This window comes from Gallinula chloropus (genome assembly GCF_964237585.1).
Source record: "Gallinula chloropus genome assembly, chromosome: 3".
Classification (NCBI taxonomy): Eukaryota; Metazoa; Chordata; class Aves; order Gruiformes; family Rallidae; genus Gallinula; species Gallinula chloropus.
Window position 1 is genome coordinate 62,367,821 of NC_140087.1, and position 27,984 is coordinate 62,395,804.

At 38.6% G+C, this 27,984-nt stretch overlaps 1 protein-coding gene across 1 annotated transcript in view; it reads left to right on the forward strand.

The window, feature by feature from the left end:
* The window catches only part of KCNK2 (potassium two pore domain channel subfamily K member 2), a gene marked incomplete at both ends in the record, with an annotated part of 104,772 nt that overhangs the window by 50,084 nt on the left and 26,704 nt on the right, over positions 1–27,984 (forward strand). Inside the window, one exon of the mRNA XM_084262210.1 lies at positions 27,533–27,693. Within this exon, the coding sequence (XP_084118336.1) occupies positions 27,533–27,693 (161 nt within the window). The remainder of the gene's footprint in view (positions 1–27,532; positions 27,694–27,984) is intronic.

Genomic DNA, 27,984 nt, shown 5'->3' on the forward strand with positions numbered 1-27,984 from the left:
AGAAGGAAAGGACTGCTTTTTTCCCAGCATATGACAGAATACTCAACAATGCTAAGGGGTGGCTCTGAAATTGAAGAAGTTTATGGGATAATACACAGCTTTAATTACACAGGGAAGTTCTTTCTTCCAGCCCTGTTTTGATACGTAAGTATCTGACATTCAGGTGTATGGTAAACTGCAAGCACAGAAAGGATCTGATTTTTCTGATGATATTGTTAATTTAAGTTATTAGCCATATCAGAAAAGCTTAGTGTGATGTAGCCTCTTAGTAATATGAATGTACAAGGGATTTTTTGTTGACCTGGTAAGTTCTAAATTCTGGACAAGAAATAGGGTAATGTATGGTGTAAAGGGATGCTGTCTCTTTAGGAAAGGTGGTGGCATTGATGAAATTTTGTATAATTTTTCATATGTTTTTTGCGCCAATCTTTTTTACACATATTTGATCTTTTAATCTTGATACAGAACACTACCAGCTACTCCCTTTTTGTTGTAACATTGAGTTTCCAACTATGTTTGTATTTTGGAATATTTTTTCTGACCACTTGGAAAGTTTTTCAGCATTGTTGTGATTTCATTACAAATTGATTTTGTCAAAACAGCCTTTTCAATTTAATTGATAAGCTTCTTTCTAGGCAGCACTGATGGTTTTCTTGAGTTGTGATGTCTGTGTGTCCCTGGAGCTTGCAAAGCAAGGACGAAGACATACCATTTTTTGCAACTTGATGTGCTTGTGCATTCTGACCTTTTCCTTAAAACTAACAAGAAGTTGTGTTGAAACAAATTGCCAGGTGTACAGCTTTCCATCACTGTTCTGCACCATCTGTAAATTCCTAAACAACAGGCTATGCTTACTGCAGTTCTGCTGAGGTCTTGCTGTGGAGTGAAAATGTCAGTTTGTCAGTTGTGACACAGTCCCCATTCTACACTACAAATGAGCACCGAGCTTTTCACAGCTTACTCTGATAATGCTAGTGTGCTAATGGAACTGGATTTGGTTTTCTTTATTCAGATTTCTCATTGCTGGCTGACCACTATAGGGTTTCTGAGCCTCCTGGTCACATCCTTTTTTAATTTCCAGGTTACTAAAGCTTGTTGTTTTTGATAAAGGAAAGGCTGCCAGGAAGAATTGGTGAATATGGTTATGCTGTTTTGCAGAATGCTAGGGTGAATGAAATTAGCTCCTGCTTCCTTTTTGTTTATTTTCACAATTGCATCAGGAGTGGTGAAACCAACCATGAGAACCTCAAATCCTATAAGCAGACAGAAGCACAAGATTTTGGAAAACACAGGAAAAAGTGAATGTTTTGTGCTTTTGTTTCTACTAAGCAAGAAGTAGCAAAATTGGAGTCAGTGTGTAGGGTTTAGAGATCAAAACAACAGCACCTGTATGGAGCATGCATATCCCAGCAGAATGACTGTTGGTAAGTTCCCCTTTCACCATTTTAAGCTGTTTACATTAGGTGCTGCTTTGTTCACAGATGTTTGCACTTACTGTGTAGTTGAGCTGCTAAACAGGACCTGCTTTTAAAAGGGGAATGGCAGCTGTAATTAATGCTACATTGTTTCTGTTTTTGGGTTGTGATTGCCTTTGAAAGTGAAGCTAGATATCAGCTAGATTTTCTGCCTATTGATTGTTTATAGAACGTAAGGTACTTTTTAGGTGTCTTTAGTATAACCTCTGGCTTCTGAAGGCTTTTAAGATCTCCGGTTAAGCAGTTTGTAAAATTTGGCCAGGTAGAATATTGCTGTATACCTGCCTGCCTAATTCAAGTCTTGATCTGTTTGTATACGGCATTGGCCTGAAAATACAATGAGGTTGGTTTTTGATTCCTGAAAATGTAAGATTGAAAGAATATTGCTTGTGTTGTGTTGGGGCATTGTTTGATGTATACATCAACTGTATGTCTGCTCAGATGTCTTGAGAATGTCCCTTGGCCCTCTGGCTGGTGGGAGAAAGTCATGGGCTAGTGATGATTGGGAAAAGTTTTCCAGTGGTGTACTGAACTGAAGACCTAGGATCTGCTAAAGAAAAGGCTCATTTGGTCAGGGTAGGCTCTCTGCCCACTATTCACTCAAGTGTTTGTACGTAACCTGTACCATCCCTGACAGCTGGAACTGGAAACCTGATGGATTCTATTTCAATTGCATTTGAAAGAAAACTATCACTTTTTTTCTTTTTTCCAAAGGATATAAAAAGGGAATTATACTGATAGTGTAGAAGAGTCTAAAGGCCTCATGAAGAGGTGCCAGTAATCTGAAGTCTGATGTGTTCTGCCACCAGCACTGTAGAGTAAAATAGCATCAAAGTATCACTACAGCACATGAGAATATCCATTAGCATTTTATAAAAGTTGTTCTTTTTTATACACTGAGAGGTCTCTGTATTTTATAGATTTCTCATTATTGCCAGAAGGTTTGCAGGTTTTTTTATGGACCCAAGCAGAAGGGAAGCTGGGTAGAAATACAGGCAAAGGGGAAATTAACAAAACCCATTAACTTCTTCAGTGAGTTTTTCTGCTGTATTGAATCCTCTGGTGCTTTGGAAAATCTCACCCTCTGGTGTCATCCTTTTTGCAAGAGCTGCATCAGTCAGTATGACTTCAAGCAAAGTTCTAGCTTACATCTCAGTGTGGGTTAGAAATTCATATTTTTCAGGACTATAAGTTTATTTCTACAGCAACTTACATATAATATGCATTTACAACATTTAAGATTAAAAGGATAAAAAATAAGGTGATTTGAACTGCTGGTGCAAGTGTAATTGTTATGTTCTGATCACTTCTGTTTTTCATTTGGGAGGAGCAGACATTTACAAATGGCACCCATGACTTTCAAGCTAGCAAAATAAAAGTTAGTTAAATAGTAAGACAGGTGGAAAAAGGACTCACAGGATGCCAATTTAGATGGCAGTGCAGAAAAGCCCTATATGTGCATTATCTATCCTTTCCTGGGATTGCTGGATTTCACCAATGAATAGTTAGGTGGTTTTCCATGTATGGAAGAAAAAAATCCAAGATATGTAAGCTAAAGGAAGGATAATTGTGTGCTACATACTAGCTAAAAGCAAGCAAGTAAGTATGTGTAGTAGTACAACTACTAGCCTGTAAAACATCTGATGAATTGCTTTCTTTCTCAGGGAGTACTTATATTGAGTACTAATGGTTTAAATCTTAATCTGGATTTGTGCAGCAGGATCAGGAAGAGTAACATCTCTTTTCCTTCTAGTTTGCTTTCTGAAAGCCACCCATTGTACTCTACCTAAGGCAGTCTTGGATTGATATTTATGTTTTAAGAGAACTGCTTAGAAATACCCTTTGATGTTAGCAAGAGATTAGCATCCAAGTTTTTTGGCGTTTTGGTTCTGTAGAGACAAATCTGCAGATAGTTTTACCCTTGTGGCTCTCTAGAGAAGCACTTTTCTCCCTTTTCTGCACTTGTGTGGGTTTCTGATATGTTTTGCTGGACCAGTAACCAGTCATAGAGAAAGCCAAATATAACTAAAGAAAATATATTTCTTCATATGGACATCTTTATGGTGGATGCTTCATAGCAATGATCACTGTAAATTCAAGCCTTACTTGGCAGGCAGGAATTTGATGGTAATCATGGTCCCAGTTAGTCTGCCTTACCTGCTGGGATCCTTATTCAAAACCAGCTGCCCACCTGAAATCAGTAATTTGGTATATTCAGATGCTGCAGGCATGGACGTACTCATTTAATACCTAGATGAATAGGTGGAAAGTATAAAGCAGTCTGAGTAGGAAAAAAGAGTTCCAGTCTTGAGAATTCAAATACTTTATAAAATCCATTATGGCAAAGGTGTTGCGGGGTTTTTTTTTTGGGGGGTGGGGGTGGGGAGATGGAGTGGGGGTGGTGTTAATGCTTTGAAAATAACTACACTTATTTTATTCCACAGAACTTTTTATTCTTTTAAATTAAAACACATTTAAGTTCTCACATCCTTCTGTTTTTCCATGTTAAGACACTATAAGGGTAAGGATGACCTTATTAAAAGTGGTGGTGGTTGTTATCTGCCAGAATGTCATGAGAATGCTTGAAATTTTAACCAAATGGAAGGATTGGGTACATTGCTCTTGGTTCCCTTCTTGCCAGATAGTCAGTCTTCAACTGTAACTTCTGAATAATTGCTTCCTTGCTGTCATCTCTTTCTGTACAGACTGTTCATCTTGCTTCCTTTCTTCAGGCAGAGAATCTGAATTAAATACTGCTCAAGAATGGATTGATGATGCTCACTACTTGTGGGGCTAACAAATAAACTTCTTTTCTGTCACTGGGGTTAGTTGTACAACTTATTTTAGTTCAGGATAGTTTTCTTTTTGGTAAGGATAAATAACTTTCACCATATGAAGAAACAGTGTAGGAAGGGAATTCTCTCCTCTCCTCTTTTTCACTACAGTTGCTGTTTCTTCTGGTCCAAATTCAGAATATGCCTTTTCTAGCTCTTCAATGATTATTCATAGTTGAGTTTATTTGTTCACCAATCATTTTTGCACTTTCATTCTGAAATTACATAATTGAATCATATTATTGATGATGTGCTCAGCTTACCTGCAGTCCTGGTAGTGTGGCACGAAGCAGTTATTGGGGGAAAACATGTGTGCAGGAGTGACCTCGGTTTACAGGTCTTTGAGGCTTTTTGCTGCGTGATGCATCACAGCAAACAAATGACTGCAGAACCAGCATGATGCTTGCCATCCACTGTTCTGTTCTTTGTTGTTCTGATGTGTTTATTTAGATCATAAACCCTTTGAAGAGTGTATTTTGGATCATAAGGGTAACAACATGGTCAAATTCAAGATATCTACAACTACTTGAAAGGTTATAGTGAATTGGATGTTGATCTTCTAAGTAATAAGTGATAGGACATGAGGAAATTGCTTCAAGTTGCACCGGGGGGAGTTAGATTGGATATTAGGAAATATTTCTTCACTGAAAGGGTTATCAAGCATTGGAACAGGGTGCCCAGGGAAGTGATTGAGTTACTATTCCTAGAGGTATTTAAAAAGCATGTAGCTGTGGTACTCGGGTACGTGGTTTAGTGGTGGATTTGGCAGTGCTAGCTTAATGGTTGGAAAAGATCTTTAAGATCATGAAGTCCAATCTAAATGATTCTATAATTATCCCACGTGTCTGTATCGCTCGGTTTAACTGGTGACATGTTAGGGAGATATCTTACAGTATGCAGTTATAACTGTTAATTTTTATTTTCTAGCTCTGCATTAAAAAAATAATCCTGCATCAAAGTTCTCTCAGATTAAGGATCTCTATCATTTAATCTAGTTTTATGTGATTTTTGAATACTTTAAAAAAACCCTAAATAAAATCCCACAATAGGCTAACTTAATCAGTCTGAAATGTTTTTCAATGCAGTGGTGAATCTTTTAATATTACTGTATAATGCTTTCCTGAAATAAGGTAATGTCAGAGTCTTCTTCAGACTGACCTGGTGGTACCAATTAATGTATTTATTGCACCACAGTCTGGTAAACTTCACAGAAAAGAAAAAAAAAACCCTCAAAAATATTTGGGCTTGATAAACCATTGTGACTGCTGTTTGGAGAAATGGCTGTGGGAAAATATATTTGCTAGAATTGAGGAAGTGTTAGGGCACTGGCAGCCATGGACATGTTCCTCATGAAGGCAAAGACACTTTAGCTCTCTGGCTTGCTCTATCCTTTCCCTGATAGAAGAAAGGATGGTGGATGCAAAAGGAGGTGTATTAGGGGTTGTATGTATTTTGGACAGTGTAATTAGAAAGTGTAATTCTACAGTCTGAGAAAAGGGAACTTCTCTGTCTACTGTCCATTTAGGAACTGGCCAGAGAAAATGTGCTTACCAGAACAAGAATCTGACTCACTGCTCCACTACAGATGATCAGGACTCAGAAATTTTTTGGTTTTGTGTATCTTATGTGACTTATTTAGCTTCATTTGAGCCCCGAAATGATAATTCCTTAGGCTACCTAAAAATGTAATTTAGGTTTGCATTTGCCTGAAATATCTTATTGTGCTGTGAGATGGTTTTTATTTAGATCATCTGTATGAAGACGCATCTATAAATTTGTAATAACTTACTACAAATAACTTATTTCAAGAACTTATTATGACTACTTATTAATGTATTTTTTGTCTTAGTAAATAGTGTTTAAATCTGTACTTGCAAGCATCGTATGCTCTGATCCTTTGACTGCTAATTAGTCATTGCTGTTATTGTTCAGCACTTTCATGTCTAAAGATAAATATGAAATATGAATTTGTTTAACTAAACTGATAGTTCCTTTGTCTGCTATAGGTCAGTGAAGACTTGAATTCATTATTCTATAGTCTTTGTTCTGGGTTTTTTTTTATTTTTCAGTCTTTAAACTACAATTTTCTGATGACTGGGTAACAGGAGTGGTAACCAATATGGTTCTGCAACAATAATTAGAGAAGTGAGTCATTGCTATCAGAAATGCACATGTTATAACTAAGCATTTGCTACTAGTAGAATATTAATAGATAAGAGTGAAGGTTCTAAAATGCAAGCATTAAAGATTTCATTGCTAGATGTCTTGCTAAATACATAGATTTATAAGTGCCTCTGAGGCTGCAGTATTACTAATAGTGTTTTTGATAGGTCCTGGCATAAAAAGAAAAAAATGAATCTTCACTAAACTAGTTGATTTTGGGTTAGTGTACAGGGTAAGATACCAACTTTCTCTTTATTTTCATTGACTTATGGGGGGAGACACAAGTGTTTGTATGGAGTGCTTCACTGGTGGGGTGAAAAATCTGAGTTGTATGTCTGTGTGGACAATATCAATTTGTCTGGGACTTTGTGCAATAGGTATTTGGTATGGAGGGACAGGGGTGTGTTGGAAAGACCATTTTAAGGGTGAAGTTGCAGGATACCTACTCTTGGAGCTCCATGTATTAGAACTTATTACAAAAACGATCATGTGATATCGTAAGTTCATCTTTTTTCTTTCACTGAAATAGTGATGCATAGAGAAGACAGGAGCATAGCTCCTTCAAGCACAACAGGAGAGCTGTGTTATACATTATACCATGTTCTGTCACCCTTTGAAGTAACCAGCCCTGGCAATTGCCCCCAGTAGTAGTGAGCTTGATGAACCTCTATGATAATGTAATAGGACAAATATTCGGTCCTCTGTGAAAGATATTTACAGAGTTAAAATCACTCTTGGTGATCAATAACAATAGGGGAGGGGAAATACAGGAAAAAAATGGGAATTTGGAAAACAAATGTAAATTCCATTTTAAATATCCTTAAAATATTTCTCAGATGAGTCTAGTGAAGGCAGTTCATAAACCTGGGAATGGTTGCATGGAGGAGTAGATTGCAGTAGGGTATGATCACTTTCTCCTGATAATCCCTTCTGAGTTTGGAAGAATGTCTTTTGTAGGGATTTTGTCTTTTTGAGTAAGTCTTGCTACATATTGATAAAACTGCAGCATTTTATGATGGAGAAAAATTACTATAACATGACCAGAATTCAATAATGTGAGATTACTTCTTTGTAAGAAGAGGTATAAATTGTAGGAAAAGGCTCGATCTTTTACAAGAGCCACTCAAAACAGCTGGAAGAGCAGATAAGCTTTTTGGACATAGCTGAGGAAGGACTCATTTACCCTGAATACTGTTGTTTTTGTGATTGTCAGCTACTCAAGTATACTTCACTTTTCTATCATTTTATCCTACTCAGTTCTTATGTTCTTCTACCATCCTGATTATATATTATTAAGCCTCTTTGAAATGTTTGAACCATCTTGCAGCTATTGAGACTCATGTCTGTAGTCCCATAGTAAAACATTTAAAAATGTATTTTTCTCATGTAGTATTTAAAATGAGATTTCCATAATGATATGCTGCTGGATCATCATACAAATAGAACCATAGAATGTGTATGGTTGGAAGGGACCTCTAGAGGGCATCTAGTACAACCTTCCTGTAGTAAGCAGGGGCATCTTCACTAGATTTAGGTCACTCAGCCATCAAGCCTGACCTTGAATATCTTCAGGGATGGGGCAGCCACCACCTCTCTAGGCAGCCTGTTCCAGTGATCTACCAACATCAATTGAAGAACTTTTTTCTAATAGCCAACCTAAATCTCTCCTTTTCCAGTTTAAAACTGTTACCCCTCATCCTATTGCTATGTACCCTTGTGAAGACTTCTTCCCCAGTTTTGTGAAGGCACATTTCAGGTATTGGAAGGTCACTATAATGTCCTCCCAGAGCCTTCTCTTCTCCAGGCCGAACAAGCCCAACTCTCTCTGCATGTCCTCACAGGAGAGGTGCTACAGCACTTGAATCATTTTTGTGGCACTCTGGATGCACTCCAACAGGTCCATGTCCTTCTTGTGAAGAGGGCTCTATTTTTTTTTATTTATTTATAAAAAAAAAAAAATACTGCTATGTCTAGGTGGGATTCTGCCTTAGAGGTGTTCACTCATAAGCCCACAGATGGTAGCCTCGTGTGCCAGTGGCTCCTCAGCCAATCACACATACCAGGGATCTGAACCTGTGGTTCCTCTTGGGCATGTGTAACTTCCCTGCCAGCCAGGATGCATGCAACAGTGAGCAGTGTGCCTTTGCTGAGATGATGTGATGTGTTTCAGAAGGGCAGCTGGCCATAGACACTTGCAATTGCAAGATGGTTCACGTGCTGGGTGTAAAGATCAAGCTACTTCATTCTCATGCTCATCCAGAAAGTTCAGGACTCTTCAAAAGAGATTTTTTTGTGATCTACTTAAAGTGCCTATGTCTAATGATGGGATAGAGGAATGAAGTATTGAAAGCTGTTGGAAGACATGAAGGATTACCAGATGCTCGTTAGAACAGTATGTTGCTAAGTAGTCATGTAGAAGCAGGATGGAAACTTTAACTCCCTGTAAATGCTCCCACAGAGATCTGCTTGTTAACTAACATCAAGAAATCATAGCAGGAGAAGCTGAAAAGTCATCTGGGATGGTGAATGCTTTATTGATGAAGGACCACTGGTCACAGAATAGTACAGAATGTGTTCTGGCTTTGGGGATGTTATGCCTCTTCCTGGTGCGTGGCCTTTGGAGAAACCAGAGAGGAGAAGCTTACCATAAGCATCAAAGCCAGGATGTTTCTCTGAGTTGTCTAGAAGCTTGAGTGGGCATTCATTCAGTGCTCTCTCCTTAGTGCCTGTCCTGGTTTTGGACAGGATGGAGTTAACTTCATTTGTAACAGCGGATGGAATGCTGTGTTTGAGAGTAAAATGGGAGTAGTGCTGATAACACCCTGATGTTTTTAATTGCTGTCAGACAGTCAAGGACTTTCTCAGCTCTTCATGAGAAAGGAGGGATGAAGCCAGGACAGGTGCCTAAACTGACCAAAGAGAGTATTCCACGCCAATTACGTCCTGCCCAGGATATCGGGGGGCTGACGGGAGGAAGGCCGAGGGCGGCTCCGGGACGCGCGGTTCTTGGGGGACGGTCGGGTTCTGGGACGGCTCTGGGTGGCATGGCCTGAGTTGTGAGGTTTGGTGAGAAACTGCATTGTGTATCAACAGCTTCATATATTTTTGCTCTAAAGTCCTGTTAGCATTGTTATATTTTATCTTTCTGTTATCTCAGTAAACTATCCTTATCTCAACCCACGGGCCTTTTAGTTTCTTGGTTTTGGGGTTATTTGCCCCTTCCTTTTCCCTTCCCTTCCCTTTCTCCCCCCCCCCCCCCCCCCCCCCCCCTCGCCCCTTCCCTTTTCCCTGCTCTTTTCCTTTAAGGAGCAGGCAGCTGTGTGGATCTCTGCTCTCAGCCGGGGTGAAATCACGACAGTGCCTCATCTTTTTCTAACAACTGTTTCATCTCAAGTTCATCTACGCTCACCTTTCTTGTCTCCTTTTCCATCTGTGCTCTCTCTGAGCTCACATAGAAAAGTAACTGCAGAATTAACAGAATATCTTGCCAGAGAAGGCTGCAGGTGACATCTGAATGAGGAAGGGGCTTTGAGACAGCAAGTGACACTGTTTAGAGCTGCTTCTTTATATCACAAAGCATTAAAAACCTTAGGTTTTCGACTAGTCCAGTTGCGAGCCTGCAGTAATAAATCTGCCACGTAATATTGCATATGGCACAATTATTAGCACTGAAGCTAAATGCTAAATCAAAGACATTTCTAAGGAAATTATAATCAGAGAAAAGCAGATTTGAGAGTATTGATACATACAGCTAGTAAATCTTCACATGAGTCAGATGGAATCATATTTGGTGAGACAGTGGCACAGGTTGCCCAAAGAAGCTGTGGCTGTCTCCTCTCTGGCAGTGTTCAAGGCCAGGCTGGATGGGGCTTTGGGCAATCTGAGATAGTGGAGGGTGTCCTTACCTGTGGCAGTAGGGTGGAACTAGATGATCTTTGAGGTCCCTACAAACCCAAACCATTCTGTGATTCTATAATTTCCTCACATAGGCATTTAAAAATAATGTGTGTGTGACATGATGTGTTTCAGATGCTAGGTCCTGAGCCTACAGATACCTGTGTGTATGCCTGACTTGAGCGTGAAAAGGATCTCTTTGGGTCAGGACCTTGGGAGGAGTCTTGGGGAAAATGGATGATTTTGAGGCTTGGAGAAGAGAAGATGTGTCTGGTGGTACAGCTGGATTCTGTATTTGTGAGTTTAGTGATGTCTAACCCCAGAACTTTTTTACTGTTCTGTTTTCAGTCTGTGGTAGAGGCATATGCTTCTGAAGTCTTCTTGTCATGACACTTTGTGCTTCCCATGAGGCCCTTTTTGGTAATATTAATACAAATTTATTTAAATATATTGGAAAAAAATAATTTAAATGCTGCTTTATTTATTGAATGCATTTGTCTCAGGGATGTCTGCAATTCCAATCTGAACTGGGGTAACAGGTGATTTCATAGCCAAATGGCTGCACCAAGGCTGTGTGACCCAGTAGCTTGTGGTGTTGGTGTGATGCTTTTGGTTCTCTCCTCTTTGCCCTGATGCTTCCCTTCTTGGTGAGAGGAGGCCTGCAGCACTGTGTGCTCTGCAGTTTTGTTCTTTGTGAAGCTCTTGACTGACAGGTGAACCTGGTGGCCTGGAGAGACTTTTGGTCTGAGTGATAGCGGGAGGGATCTTGGATGCGTATAATCGGTCCCTCTGAGAATAGAGATGTAACATAGGACTGCCTAAGGGATTCTTCAGGAAATTTTGGAGCTCTGAGCAGGGTTGTAGCTTATGTGGGTCTATGGTAGAAAACCAAAATATATCCAGCTTTTTTAAGATACTGTCTTAGGAGCTTTAGAGAGGGTTGGTGCTGTGATCAGGGCCTCTGGTTGAGTTCTGGATTCTAGTCTCATTTCTGGTCAGAGAGGTTTTAATAGAGCTAAATTCTGTGGGGCTCAATAGTTTGTCAACCTTCTTGAAGGGAGGGGGGGTATTGTGAAAGGAGTGTGGGAGCAGATAAAAGAAAGCTAATTCAGTAACTGTGGGTGGAAATAAAACCCATTTCTGCCTTTTTTCTTCTTTGCACATTCTCCCTTCTTTCAAGCACCCTCATCTGGAATGTCTTGTGTTACTTGGCTAAAAGAGGCAGTTTCCTCCAAGTTAGAAGATAACAAGCAACACACGGGTAGTGGTAGCTGAAGCCAGAACCAGATACATGGATAGTAAAATTAGGGGATGGTGGGTGACCAGGTCTATCCCTTGTGCTTGCTTAGAAATACAGTGGGGGCAAAAAAAGGACACACTCATGTGGCTTCCCTGAAGAAGAATTGAATTAGCAATCTGTTTGATTTTCTTTTTCTGAATGAACAATGTGGAGAAATTTTAAATTGTTGGTTTTGTTCATCAGGGAGCTTTTTCAGGAAGAATTTGCATTATGATTTATATTCTTAATTTTATTACATGGCTATCTGAAGGCCAGGTATATATCCAGGCTTGAGGTCTGTGGTTTTTTGTATATATGACAACTCTGCAAGGAGATCTTCATTCTCAAATCAACTTGAGAGTGGTAGGGGTTAAAAAAAGTGAGATAGTAGTAAAAGGGAAATATTAGTTACTTCAAGAGATTTTTTTTCATGATTTTTTTTCTCTAATCTTAAAAATTTGATTTGAACTTCCTTTGCTGTTAAATCACTTGCCCAGTTTCCCTTAACCTTCCACTGTTGCAGGAAGGACTGCATCCTAAAATACTGATGGCAAATACAAAAATAAATTAACAACTTTTTTGGTTAAATGCTGCCATGTGCAAAGGTGATATATTGACTGGAGAAACTTCTGGGTTTGAGGATATTTTCACGTGGAATCCTGTATGTCCTAGATTAAACCATTCAATTGAGTGTTCAGTTTGTGTGGTAGTTTCTAGATATTTGGTTCATCAAAATTATAGCAGCGCTGTAGGAAAGACTGGTTGAGCACTAGATGTTTATTAGTACTCCGTAGTGTTTACTAAGAGTTTATGAGTACAGGGCGGTATGACACAGCTGAGGCACCCAACGTAATTTTCAGCTGAAGAGGGCTGCACTGAAAAGCTCTGTGCCAGCTTCTGCTAAATGCAGATTGTATTTCTCCACTGCAAACATCAGATTTTTTTTTTTTTTCTCCCAGTTCTACAGATATATGTAAATGAGCATCTGGAGGCTCTTGTTCAGGACAGAGGTAGCATCAAGTGGCTTAGTCACATGCACTAGATTATATTAAGATGTGCAGGGAAAGAATTGTGGTATATAGAGCCAGTCACTCTCTCTGTAGTATTATTTCCAGTTCACAGTATGTTCTTTAGTGAAGAATTTGGGAGGGTTATTACCTATTTTGAGATGGCTATATAGAGAGTTAAAGTGGTTCTAACTTTTTCTTTGTCAATGCACACCTGAAAATATACTGAATCTACTTTAAAGATTATTGTTCTAGAGATCTGTGGAAAATTGTTGTACTGGTCTTGTATTTAGTTTGTATTTTTAATTGGCAAAAATCTTCAAGATAAGGAATGTTATTCATGTATTTTATGATCATCATGTGATGTCCAAGAATTTAGGCATCTAATCAGAACAGATAACCTGAAACTTCAATTTCAAAACTGTCTGGTACATGTGTTTTGGAGGGTTATGTACCAATTTGAGGATGATGATTTTTAAAATTTGATTCATCTTTTTTGTTTTGAGATATGAGACTGGCTCGTTGTCTGCAAATGCATGACTTTGGTCTATTTTCATTATTGTCTACATGTATTTCTCCTGTATGTGTGCATCCTGAAGGCAGAAGTGCTGAAAAGTTAGTCTTAATATCCTTTTTGGAACTGCATCTTTTTTTTTACTTAAATATGTCAATATGCATTCATAAAACTATTAGTGTATTTCTGGAGTCCTTTGGTTTAGTATGAGCTAATGTCTGGAGTGATTTTCTTGAACTGGGAAATAAGAAGGAAAGGCACATCTGGTGTACCTAATTAATTTTTTCATGAATGTGATTGTAATTGAAGACATGGAAGGAACAGGATACTATTATGTTGAGTATTTATATATTCTCTGTGTTTCCTGAGTGTGGGCACATGTAAGACTGATTTCTACTTATTTTCATTATGACTATTCCAGGTAGAGACAGCTTTTGGTCATTCAGCTCTACTTCTTTGGCGTCCTCTAGCATGTAGACATAACCATTTTATTCTGGTAGAAAAATGCATTTGGGAGCAATATTTATTTGGAGAACACTTCAACTGTAGACATTTGATTAAGCATTTATTTCTGTTCAAAACTTTTTTTAATGTATTTTAAGCCTTCAGAACTGTAGAACTAAGTGTAAATTATATTTGTGTAGAATTGTTTAGAAAAAAAAATATTTCTAGTCTGATAAACTTCATGTATGTAGTGGTGTAATACTTATCTACCAGGTAACCTAAATTGCCATCAGTCCCATCTGGAAGAACTGTTACTGCCATTCATTCACTTACAATGCTTGATGTCTGGTATGCTCCCCTTTTTGGAGTGGTTGCAATACACTTTTGTTATGCTCTAAAGACTAAACTACTACTTTAGATTGATTTCAGGAACTTTAGGATGGAAAACTCTGAACTCCCAGAGTTTCATTGTTTTGATAGGAGCTAATGTATGTTGGGCCACAGAAATGCATGCGATTAATTTTGTGGCCTTATTTGAGGGGTGCAAAAAAGGTGCATAATTACTTTAACACCTCATGAACTTTAACAACTAATGAAATCTAACAGGATTTCATTAGTGTCTTAGTCACCAATTGAGAGCCTAAGATGATTTTTTTGTTAGTTTGGAAAAAATTGAAATGCAGGATAAGAAATACTGTAACACTTGTACATGATCACTTTAAGTCTTTTGATTCCCTTCTTTCAGTAATGAATCCCACTGAGTCTTTGGGCATATGAATAGACATATGATAATTTATCTTTCATCCACTTGTGGTTTGTCTGTGTGTAAATGTAAAGAATTCATTTGATGGTTCTCTTTCTACCAAGAGACAGAGCATGCTGAAAAAACAAACTGGCAACAAACAATTTGTTTTCCACTCTTGAGTCAACAAATGAAGCTGTGAGATACCAAACTGACACAAATTGCTCATAAATATTTCTGGTACAGGAAAAGAAGTCCTGGTGAAAGCAGGGTAAAAATCATTAGGCTTTAAGTTAGATAGCTAAGTTACGTGCTACAAAATTAACTGTTGTAAACAGAGGACTGTGGTGTTTTGAATGAATAGCATCCAGTAGAATCAGACAATTGTAAACAAATTAATTTAGGCCTTACAAACAGGACTTCTAAAAAATAATGTCTCTGTTTTCCCACTTACAGTTCCAGTTAGGTTCAACTCTGGTTGACTGAGAAAAATGAGATCTACAATCAAAAGCTGCTGGAGTCAAAAATGTTTTGAGTAGTAATCTGTGTGATAACTCCATATAAATTACATGGGAGACAATAAATTTTGTTTAAATATTTGGACACCAACTAGCTACTCTTATTTCCTTGTTCAATGTAAAGAAAGTAATATGGTTGGGAAAGTCTACTTTTTCTTTTCCATGTTTGTGATTGCCATGCAAAACTAGCAGTTATTTAACAAAAACTTACAGAATCTCATTTGCAGTATTGGGCTTCCTTCAACATGTACAGGCTTGGTTATGTTTGTGTGTCTTTTTTTTAGGATCATATATTCCTAAACAAAAATGGAATTTTTGGAGAGAGCAGATGAAAGTATGATGAGTAATACTCTTGTACTAACCTAGACTCTTGTTCTCTGGGTTTTCACTTTGTGCCATCAGGATGGTGTGTGAAATAAGAACAAATATCTTTTCAGGATGGAAATGCTTACAATCAACCATTTAGTAAATATTTGTGTAAACAAAAGCTACATATTTAAATGTCGTGTCTTAAAGCCTGAAGGAATAGAAAGAAACATGCTTAACCTTAGTACCGGTTCAGATCTTCAAAGACTGTTTACAAACACTGCTGCAGAATATTTGTTAAAAACCCCTAGGTTTTCTGGCAATTATTTTCTGTGTGAGAAAGCAAATTGCATTTTAAGAAAACTAGTGCAGATTTTTTTCTCTATACAGGATTTTCTACCTGAAATGTAGCCTAGGGAATTTTAAATTCCATGCATATTTGCTATGTCAAATTGAAGTGACTAACACACAATTCACAGCAGCTAAAACATTGATAATTTTTTCCTATAATTAAAGATGAGTCTGAGCTACTATTTGCTTATTTTGGTAGTAATGAAGTAGTAGTGACCTTTAGTGTGGCTAATTGACACAGTTCTCACGTGCAATGCATTTCAGAATAACAATAGAAAAGTTAATATCAATATATGCTCTCTGCTATGAAGCTAATAAGAATATTACTCTTCTTATCTCTGTCTTACCCTTTTAGTTTTTGAAGCTGAATAGGGGCACAGGGTCATCATTTAATGTCATCATCCTCTTGTACCAGGAAGAGGCCTATTTAAAAGTCATTAAGATTTACTGTCCTTAGCTTGCATAACTGCTGTTCTGTCCATATGTCTCAATGCTTTCATGCTTTATGTGAAGAAAAACAATGCCATTTTATTCAGGAAAAGGTTTTCCTTGCCTTTCAGTTCAGAGATTGTTCCTTTTAATGAAAAGGGAGCAGTTGCTTTTACAAGATGTACTGACACTTAAAGGGGAGATGGAGAGGAAAAAAGTAAATTGACACTTCTGTATTTTAAAACAGGCTTATGGGTGAAGATGCTTATTCAAAGTAGGTACTAGATAAAATTGGAATCCATTAAACCTAAAGCTTTTATTCATATTCAAAGACATCAATATACACTCCCCAAAGGTGATGCTCTTTCCTTTTCTGAGGCAGTTTTACTGTTTGGCAGTGGTAATGCAACCCTGGGCTTCACTTGCTTCTGGTATCGTTTGCTTAAGGTCATGGTTCGCTTTCATGTGATCTGTCAGACACTAAAGGACAGAGAAACCAAGGAGCTGGACCCTGTAGGGTGTGAAATGCCCTCAAGCGGTTCAGTTCTAAATAGGACAGCAGGCTGATAGTTTCCACAAGGATCCAGGGTTGGGGAATGCCTTTTGGGAAGGCTAGGGAGGAGATAGGTTGTGCCTTGTGTCTCAGCCACAAAGCACTAAATAGAGCACTGAATATTTGAGTTGATTATTTGAGCTTTTGTGTCAAATTCTTAATTATTTTCCTCTTTGATTTTTTCCCTTTGATTAATAAATCATTTATTTTTTGTTTATTCTTAGTCGCTGTGCTCAGTCTACCTGAGACTGTATTTCATGCCTGATTTCAGGAGACTCTAAATACCCCATAGTCCAAGCATGACTCAGAGCTGTGTTTGTAGAGTCAAATGGCTTAGTCTAGGCTAACTTACTTGTTCATGTTCCAGCTCAGGGCTTTGGAGTGTAGAAGTAGTGAAATAATGCTTTTCATATGGTTAATCTTGGTATGTATTTTAGTGTTTCTTTTCCACCCGCGAAGTGAAATGCAAGGTTATATAAATTTAAGACCTTTAGCTGAAAGCCCCATTCTGTCTCATGCAGTATTCTGTCTCATTCTGAATTATTTTCCTAGATGTAGGTGAGGTGATTAGAGATATCTGAAAGATTCATCTTTGTAAAAGGAAATTCATATCCTGTGTATTTAAAAATAAGGTGTGAAGGAAACATTTTCTTGTGATTTTGCTACTTGCTGAAATTCTTGTCTACTGTGAATTGTACTGGCTTCTTCCAAAAGAAAGCAGGTAAAGCACAAACTTTAGAATTTTTGTAGTGCCTCACAATCTTTTTAATGGCTTTACAGCATGCATAGAGACAATTGTATATTCAATTACTGCTCTCTAAGGAATTTTTGGTTAGAATCACAAGCTCATATGAGACACTTGCCTAGACTGCTCTCTTTGCAAGAAAAATCAAGTGAAACTCTCCAGTGCGCTAGCTCACTAAGTGGCTTTGGGAAAAGGCACAGAGCTGTCCTGAGGGTTGGTAGGATGCTTGTGAGCCACAGGGTGTTCATCCTCCATTGCCTTCTGCTGGAGCGCTCTCGTTGCAGAGGAAAAACCCACACACCTACATAATTTTAAGTCACTAAAAATTGAAAACTGTGGAAGCAGAAATTAATTCCTGCTCCTTTGAAGGATTTTCAATATTTTTGTAGTCTTGTAATTGCACTTTCTTCAATTGCTTGGATAATGACATTATAACAAAAGATTTTTTGATATATAGTGAGAAATTCTGGGAAGTTAAAGAGCTGGTGACAGCATGATTTCCAGGATTGATTTCTGCCATATCACGACAGTTCAAAAATCAATTGAAGATCTATTAAGGATTTCATTTGACAAAGTACAGATGTTTGTTCATCTTTGCAGGTGTATATGCTGACAAAATGAGTGTTCCTTCAGGTATTTAAATGTTACCTGAATGGAGATAACTTTTAAAATGTTTAAATTTAAGCACGCTACTTGCTTTGCTGAATCAGGAGTATAACACATAAGTAGCAAGAACCAAAATGTAAAGTCAGTAGTAGTTAATTGTTTTCTGTATTTAGTTCAGCTTACATGTATTCCTAATTGTAAAGCTTGCCCCAGGAGAAAAGAAAAACAAAAAATAGAACAACCTCACACGTTCAGATAGTTGATGAGCCCCAATGACAAAAACATCTCATTTACTTTTTAAAGATAAAAATGAATAAAAATCTTCAGAACTTTTTCTTAATAGAAACTCAATAGTGTATTTTTTTTCTTGACCTTAACTCTTTTTTGACAAAACTTTATTTCTTAATATGCTGGTATATGTTAGGACTCACTGTGATGAGGCATTTTTTTAGTAATAAAAAAGTCAGCTATTTGACATCATATGCAAAATAATGTTTGTGTGTACATAGGTACATTCTCTTGAAGATGTCTCCTTCCTACCTGCCTTACTACATTTAAATAATCACGTACTAGATAAATATGTGCCAAGAAGGAGATTCTCTTCCCTGATAGTCTCCTTGCCTCCCATCTGCCCTGGACTGCTTTTCCTTTCCCAGGACTTCTCTGCCTATCCCAGATTCAGGGTAAATGGTCTGGATATATGGGCTGTGTTCTTGTAGCTCATAGGCAGGAATAGGTACAGGACACACAAAACCCCCCACAACCTGGTGAGGCCAAACATATGCATTTTTTGAACACTGACCTAGTGAAAAGTGTCTTGTGGTGACATAGGGTGTCTGAAAGAGTTAAAAAACACAAAAAAGTTGTAGTTTGCCTAATAGCTCAAGGTACCTGCATTTTTTTTGACCAATTGTATCAGTCTAATAGGTTCAGAGGGCCTAGCCTGCTGATTGCAGGATTATTTGACTTTTAGTTCTTGTTTCAAATCTGTGACTTCACAGACTATCTGTGCTGACACAAACATTTTTCCCAAGAGCCACTGGATGTCCTCACCACTGGGAGCAGCAGTGCTTCCAGAGAGAAAGGGCAAGCGCTGGACACTTGACATGTTTTAGCTGTTCCTATCACCCTTGTTGCTGTAAATTTGCCACAGTTGGTAATTTGCTAACACTTCTGCTTGGTAGGGAAGAGAGAAGCGTTTACAGGCAGAGGATGGTTTAACTCTGCTGGAAAGCACAAGCATTGCTTTGTACATGGGATGGAGAGGCCAGCAAGAGCTTGCTTTACCCAGCACCTACAATTGCTTTATTTCTAAACAAAATGCCAAAGCTGTTTTTTCAGTTACTTATAGGGAACAAAAAGGAAAGAGATGAAAATAAAGCCCCCAAAATCTAGGGAAAAATAATTTTGGAACTCCATTAAAGTCTGTGCTGGAAAAATTTTTCATAGATTGTCAATATACCTAATATTAGCAGTTCTTGTTTTCCTGTGGATCACTTGTCTTACTGTACTTTGTCTATACACGGATATTGTTCATGGCTTTGGTGCAGAGTGAGTGTCGCTTTGTCACGTTGATATGTCTTTACGCTTGATAAGAAGGTGGGTAGTACAAGTTTCATGATATTGTCAACTATAACTTTATGTTTTAAGGTACATTATCCTTGCTAGCTGTGATAGCCAGGTGTCTTGCTCCCATGGAGCAATATTACTTAAAGGAAAGAAGCAAGTGGGAACTTTTGAGTTTTGGAGCTGATTCAGTTTTTCTAGAAAAAGAATTAGACATAAAATAAATGCAAGCAACAACAAAAAGAAACAATTGTAAAAGGGACAGAAGTCCCACTACTGATGAGAAGTAGATACCCTCCACAGGGCAAAGTGACAGCCAAATGAAATTAAGAAGCTGTACCGAGAGGCAGAGCTATCTGAATTGATGCTTAAAAAGCCTTTTAGCAATTATTACCCAGTTCTTTGAGAAATTGCCTTAGCAACTGAATGTGAGTTATTAAATACTGCAATGGCATCTGTATCAGTACAGAGACTTTCCTTACAATGCTCCTTCACCTCTCCAGCACAGCACTTTGACTTGAAGAAAACTTATTTTCTATGAATATTTATAGCCTGTTCTTTTAAAAGCAGTTTTATTGATTTGATTACTGCTCCTACAGAACATAGATGAAAGAAACCACTGAAAGGAGATCAGCCTCTGTCTTGTCAATTCTTGAATGTTACACATTTTATTAATGTCAGTCTAGGTTTTTCCTGTTGTTATTCATAGTTGAGAAAAAGTTATACCTCATGCCTCATGGTAATTGAGGTGTTTTTTTTTTTTTAATAAAATGCCTTTTCAGGTTTGAACCAGAATTTTATAACCTTCAAAATGGTATGCTGACATTTCTGTGACAAAACTGTTTATGAGTGCATTTGTAGCTTGGAAGATGATCGGGGGCTGGAGCACCTCTCCTGTGAAGACAGGCTGTGAGAGTTGGGCTGCTTTTGCCCATAGAAGAGAAGGCAAGTGGGAGTGGCACTGTTCACCAAGGAGTGTAGTGATACGACAAGGGGCAATGGCTTCAAGCTGAAAGAGGGTAGGTTTAGATTAGCTGTTAGGAAGAAATGCTTTACTGTGAGGGTGGTGAGGCATTGGAATGGGTTTTCCCCTCCCTGGCAGTGTTCAAGGCCAGGTTGGATGGGGCTTTGGGCCACCTGATCTAGTGAAGGTATCCCTGCCCATGGCAGGGGGCTGGAACTAGATAATCTTTGAGGTCACTTCCAACCCAAACCATTGTATGATTCTATGAATGCAGATACTACCAAAGGGAGTGCTGTGCTGAGCAATGGTATTAAGTAAAGAACAAATTTCTAACGAAAACTAGTAAGAGAATTAGCTTTTAGAAGCTATAGTCACTAGTAGAGAAATGACAATTATGTAAGGCAGAGACTTTCAGTTCCTTAGCAGAGCACAGTTTAGAAAGAGGTGAAGGTACTCCTGCTATTGCACAGGATACTTCTTCAGCAAGATTAATAAGGCAATTTAAATACTTTCCTGTACATGAAACTGATTAACTTTTCAATTGAAGTAACTCAGAAGAGGAGCGTTAGCTACATGCCTGTAACGGGAGCCACAGCAACAGCATGTGAGTGGTGAATGTAAGATGCAGTGTGTGAAAACTTGTGCATATTTGTAACATAGAAATGTTGTGCTTCCACTGTAAGGGAATATTCAGTTCATCCAGTATTCAAGTTTGCTAAACTTTCCATCTATGCTTCAGGTACCCATTTGTAAACAGTAGAATAGGAATTTTCTAGTTACTTAACGTTGGGAGGAGAGTCACATGGAAGGCAAAAAGGTTTTCATACTATTACTAACTAAAGCCATAAAACCCCATGATGTGTTTCTTTGTAAGTATATATGTTCACAGAGAATGTGAACATGCAGGTTTTTGTAGCTTATGTGGAGATTTTCACATAGCCAGTATGAATACATCTACATTTGTTTAATGGTTATGTCCAGACCATTATTGAAGCTAAAAGGAGATACCTTATTTATCTGTGCATAAGTGCATATCTATGCCTTGGCTCTGATGGCAGGCGAAATACTTAAATGCCGATCTCCTCCTCCCAAAAAGCCATCCAAAGGGAAAGAGCATTTTAGCCACTAGAAATTCAGAGAGGTACCTTTCATAAAGATTTCATCAGATAGCTCCTCAGGGCCTTGAAAAAATATCTTTTGATCTCTTAAAATCAATTTGACGTTCAATATCAAAACACACATATGCCCTCTGAAAAAGGTAATCACTGTAATTGAGCTGCGTATTCAGGGTGGATGTGAACCTCTGTCAGTAGTGCCGAGAGTCGTGCGCAGTGTCTGGTGGCTGGAGATGGGCATGGCAACCAGTTCACATGGCTCTGGCCTTGTGGGGTTCAGCAGCCAGGAACTCAGCCTTTCCTCTGAGTCTAGGCAGTCTTCTTGGTGTCAAGTTTCTGTAATCCTTTTTTGAGTAGTTAAGGGGTGTGCGTGTTCACCAGGTTGTTAATCCCTCAGTATTGAGCTGTTACATCAGTTGCCCACATATCCAAACCTACAGCTGAGAGAACACTCTCATATCTCAAAATATATGATATTGTTTGAGTATAATTTCACTTTGTTTGCTACCTGCTGAATGATGTCTTGTGTAATTTTTGTATGTCAAAAACAGTGAGAAAACATTTACTGGTGTTTGAATTTACATTTTCTTGTTTGGAAAGAAAATGTTTCAAACCTTTCCCAAACCTTTCAATCCCACATGAGCTATTTGATATAAATGAATCATAAGTGGTGACACTCTTTTTCCAGTCAATTTTGCAAGTAAAATCTAGTCCTAGAACTCTCAAGAGCACCTGTAATCTCTCACATGAGAAATACTTAATTGCAGCCATCTAACTTCAGTAGATGCCCTGCTTTGTCTAGGAATTTTCTGTGAAAATACATTAATTTGGAGTCTCTATTCTTCTAAGTGGGCTTTGAAAATGTGTATCTAAGAGCTTTCTGAAAGGCAGAGATACCAGTTAACTAGAAACCAAGAGGATCTTTTTCTCCAGTTAAAACACAAATCAGTTTGTGTTTTCTATTTTAATTAGTTACAGCCCTCCCTTTTATGAAGGCTTGAATGCAAAGACAGTTTTATTTCTCACTTGCCAATTGTATGTGAATCTCTAGCATTTCAAACTTTTCCATGCTTGCAGCATAACCTATTGTCATGGCGGGGAGCCAACTAGATATTGAAACTTCAAATATTTTCTTTCTGCTCAAAAGCAGTGATATATTTGTAGTTATCAAAGTTACTAATTCCTACTTCATAGCAAGTCTATTTCAGATGAAAAAGTTACAGGCAGTTTCATCTGCAAATAAATATGTCAAAAAAGGGGACATGAAAATAAAAAAGAATCCTAGTTTATTTTTTTCTTTTTTTCTTTAGCATATCCTTGCTTCTCTCCCCAGCTGCCGAAGGGACCGAGGTTCCCTTTGAATCTGATTTGAATATATTTACAGTGGCCTCTTATTCTTAATTCACTTGGGGTTACTGGAAGTGCCTTTCAAATAGTGTTTCTTGTCCACACCTGCTTGTCAGAGCCAATGTATTCTAAAAGTCCTTAGGCCATTAAAGGCTTCCTAAACATATAGCAGGACATGAAAGGGATTTGGTGAAACTGGGAGGCAAGTTGTGCTCCTGGTTCTGAAAGTGAAGTGAGGGGGGTGCACTGGGGAAGGACAGTTTGAAAATGGTACTGACATTGTCTTGGGTGAACCAGATTCCATTCTGCAAGTTACACTTTGTACTGGTCACTGCAGACAACGTTGGTTAAAGCTCTTTGAGGGAATCTTTCTGATAAAATCAGCAAGGTTAAATAGTGATCTTAGTTTATTTACATGTTGAAAAGCAAGTGTAATGGCTTTAATGGGGAACCAACTGGTTCCAGCAACTACCAACTTAGTAGAAGTGGAGGAAGAGAAAAGCTATGTGGCACTGAGGGTGTGAAGAGTAGGCAAAGTACTGAGGCTGTCTGTACAATGGCAGTGCTGTCCTCATGCTCTCTAGGTAAATAGCAGGGAGGAAGAGGGGACAGAGCATGGTGTGATGTGGCTGATGCTCCCAGGCTTCTCAGTGAGTGAGACAGCTGTGGATAGGCTTTATGCTGGTTTCTGGAGGAGACATGGGAGCTCTGGAGCAATAACTGTGTCAGGAATTGCTGCAGCAGCGCTAAGTGTTCCTGCTCTGTGTATGGAGGAGAGCTGTGTGGTTCACTGGGACATGGGTTGGCATTCCTGTGGCTGCAGGCTCCTCTCTAAGCATAGTGCCTAAAATGGAGATTTCCTTTGGTTCTGCTGATTATTGTTTTTTTCTTTTCCTTAAAGAAAGGAATAACACTTTTCTGAGAGAACCCCCAGGAATTACATCAACCATATGAAATATAAATACATTTTCTCTCTCATTGCATAAATGATGGATTAGCTTTTCACTGGAGGAAACAGAGTAGGATGTAAGGACAGCTTGTGTAACTTGTGAAGTAGGCTGTGGTGTGCAGCATCCAACTGTTATGAAACATGAGACTGTAGGAAATATGATTAGTATGTGAGGGATGCCCCTTTGTCAATCAGTTCCCTGAAGCACATGTCCTGTCATGTGTGCACCGTGGTTTAACGTATTATGTGCAGTGAGCACCTGGATAGAGATAAACTGCAGCCTGTTGGAGTATTATCTTATCCATCAGTGTGTGAGATTTTTTTAAAAAAAGTATAATTAATAATACAAGACCTTTTTGTCCTTTAAGGAAGAAAAGCATTTGGCACTTTCCAGGAAGAAAAGCCACAATTTGTGAGGGTAGAAGTCAAATGAAGCGCAATCTTTTTCTTGAGCAAGACGTAACTCCGATTTAGGAGCCAAATGGGAGCCTTGTGTCCTCATACTGATTGACAGCAGATGAGAAGCATGCTGCAGCAGCAATTATGTCTCTGATAGCTGTGGGATTCACAGAGAAGAATGCCAGTTAACTTTATGAAGTTAACTGAGCAAAACTGCCTGCTTGGCATGTGTTTCAATGGGCTGGTATTTCATCACCATTACAAAGCACCACTTCTGTAGAGCAAGTGAATACATACCTTAAAAAAAAAAAAAAAAGGTGGGGGGGAAGAGCTATTTCCAAATTCATAGAATCATAGAATGTGTTAGGCTGGAAGGGACTTTTAAAGGCCATCTACTCCAACCTCCTTGCAGTAAGCCTGGAGACCCTTTAACTACATCTGGTTTCTCAGAGCTTCATCAAACCTGGCCTTGAATGTATCCAGGGATGGAGCAGCCACCACCTCTCTGGGCAACCTGTTCCAGTGTCTCACCACCCTCACTGTAAAAAACTTCTTTCTGATTGTCTAATCTAAACCTACCCTGCTCTAGTTTAAAACCATTGCCTCTCATCCTATCACTATATGCCCTTGCAAACTGCCCCTTCCCAGCTTTCCTGTAGGTCCCCTTCAGATACTGGAAGACTGCTATAATGTCTCCCCTGAGCCTTCTTTTCTCCAGGCTGAACAAGCTGCACTCTTACAGCCTGTCTTCATAGGGGAGGTGATCCAGCCCCCTGTGGCACTCCTCTGGACCTGCTCCGTGTCCTCCTTGTGCTGAGGACTTCAGAGCTGGACACAGTACTCCAGTTGTGGTCTCACCAAAGTAGAGGGGGAGAATACCCTCTCTAGATTTGCTGGTCACACTTCTTTTGATGCAATCCAGGATGTGATTGGCATTCTGGGCTGCAGATATGCATTGGTGCCTCATGTCCATCTCTTCATCCATCAATACCCCTGAGTCTTTTTCTGCAGGGCTGCTCTCTCATGTCATCCACCAGCCTGTATTGATAACAAGGATTGTTCTGACCTGTGTGCAGGACCTTGCACTTATCCATATTGAACTCCATGGGCCCACCTGTGTAGCTGTTCCAGGTCTCTCTTGATGTCATCCCATCCTTCTGTCATTTTGACTGCACTGCTCAGCTTGGTGTCATCTGCAAACTTGCTGATGGTGCGCTTGATTCCACTATCTGTCATTGATGAAGATATTAAACAAAACTGATCCCAGTATGGATCCTAGACGGACACTTCTTGTCACTCCTCTCCATCTGGACATTCCCTAGTATGAGTTTTATAAATCTGGTGTATCCAGACCCCTGATTCTGAACTGCATTAAGACCCTGCAGGAATTGCGACCTGGCTACTATCCAAGCTCCTGTTGATGCATAAATAGGCACGTCTAAGGACAAACAGATCTAAGCTGCTCTGTTTTCATTCCTGGTTGGTGATGAGTTAATTTATTTTAAATCTCAAGTGTCTCTTCTGCTTGATGCATGAAGGGACAGAGTGAACTCTGTGGAACTGAAGTTTTGTGAGTTATAATAAGCAGTAATTTTAGCCCTGGCTCTGGGTTAAGGAAGGATACTAGGTTGGACTAAAGGTGCTGGGACTCCATTCCACTTCCCTGAGGACAGATTTTATTTTCATCATATTAGTGCAGGGAAAACTTACCAAGTTGGAGGACTCCATGTAGTAATGAAAATTGATATTCCCTGTAACTTTGTCATTTTTGGTTACTTTGACAGGATTTTTAGTAATGAATTGGGGAAAATTTTAATATCAACTGAACTATATCTCAAGATTGTGTTTATTACTTGGACGGTTACTATATGGGAACTGGTATTGGGGCAAAATATCTGAGTGTCAAATATACTCCCAATGTGATTTATTTTTTATTTTAATGAAGTTGAACAGCTTTGTCTACCATGTAGTGAAAGGAAAGATTAGTTTTAACATCAGAGGTTTGGTGTAGTTTACCTACATGAGAGCAGAACCAAAAATTAAGATAACAGCTTTCATAAAGAAAATCCCTATATTTATGTTAAAACAACATGCTCAAACTATTCAAAGTGCTGATACATAGGTAAGCTGTTCATTAATGCTTTATGGAATCTTACAGTCATCATTGTGCATAAATATGAAGCTTTTTAAAAAGAGAAAACTGCCATTGCAAGCTCTCAATAGAGCTGATAAACAATTTTATCGGCTATTTTAGATGAAAATTTGATATATTTGCTTTATATTTACAAGCTTTTTTCCTGCTAGATAGGCAACTTTTTTAAAGAGGAACTTTGTTTAATTTCCCCATGGAAAATAAGACTGTTTCTGACAAATATTCCCCACCTTCCCACCCCCCAAGTATTTTTCCTTTACAGTGCACATTGCATTAAAAATTAAGAGTGTCAAAACTGTTGGGGTGTTACTACAACTGTGTCTGTAAAGCACTAAGTGATCCTTTGAAGGAAAAACTTTTGAATTACCACTGAGGACTGATACTCATGAAACTTGTCTGTAGGGTTCTGCTTAGGAGACCTTGGTCGTGTCATTAAAATGCTAATCCTTGGAGATGCATTTTTAGGATGTTTTGCAGATGCTATGCTCTTTGTTATTCCAGTTACCTTGTTTTGAGTGGACCAGCAGCAATCCAGAGATCACAGGCACATGAGGGGGCTCTTTTACACAAGCCAGTGGAGACAAAATGATTTTCACTCTCAAATGGATCTAGCCATGAACTGTAAATTGTTTCTCTAAGCTTTGCTTGCAATGTTGAAAGGACAAAGGCCTTTAATGATGAAGACTCTAAGCAGTTGTATTTATGCTACAAATGCCCATTTTGCTCATTTGTGTGTGGGGGCTTTTTCAGGCTGCTTCCCTTTGAAACAGCACACCTGATGGAAGATTGTATTTCGTTTCCAAGTACTTTGGCCTGACAATTACAAGTCCACTAATAGGTATTTCCAGGTAGCAGAGGCTAAGGTATAGCTTAGCCAATTAGTATTAACTACATGTAGTGGACAAGAAAAGCTGTCACTTAAAAAAAAAAAAAGTATTACACTGAGAGGTTTTTCTTCTCCACAGTACACGTACAATATAAAAGATGTTGGTGAATTGTGCAGCAGTTTATTTTTAGCACAGAGAGGACTATATGACCTATACTTTCATTTATCTTTTTTCTGTGTCCTATTGTTAACCTAATAGGGCTTATCTTTACCTGTTCTGTTCCTGCAGTCCTTTTAAAATATGGAATGCAATATTTGTAACATCTTAAACATCTAAAGTTGTTTGTGATTTAGGCTTTGGAAACATCTCCCCACGCACACAAGGTGGAAAGATATTCTGTATCATCTATGCCTTATTGGGAATTCCCCTGTTTGGTTTTCTCTTGGCTGGTGTTGGAGATCAACTAGGGACAATCTTTGGAAAAGGAATTGCCAAAGTGGAAGATACCTTTGTTGTGAGTATGCTGCCTATCTTATTTGTTCTTCATCCTGCTTGTTGTGAAGTGAGCAACTGAAATGAAAAGTCAGAAAAACAGGGTATAGCTCATCTTTGTAACCAGATGTCTAGCGAAAGGTAGGAAGACCTTTGCAAAGTCTTAATATGAATATTGAATGCTCCAGAACACTTCATCCAGTTCTCAACAATAATTGTGGTTGGGAAGAGGAACAAGATCCAAACCACTTTATTTTTTATTTGCTTGCTCTGATGCTTACCTTTAAAGGTTTTCATATAGATTGTGCTAGGA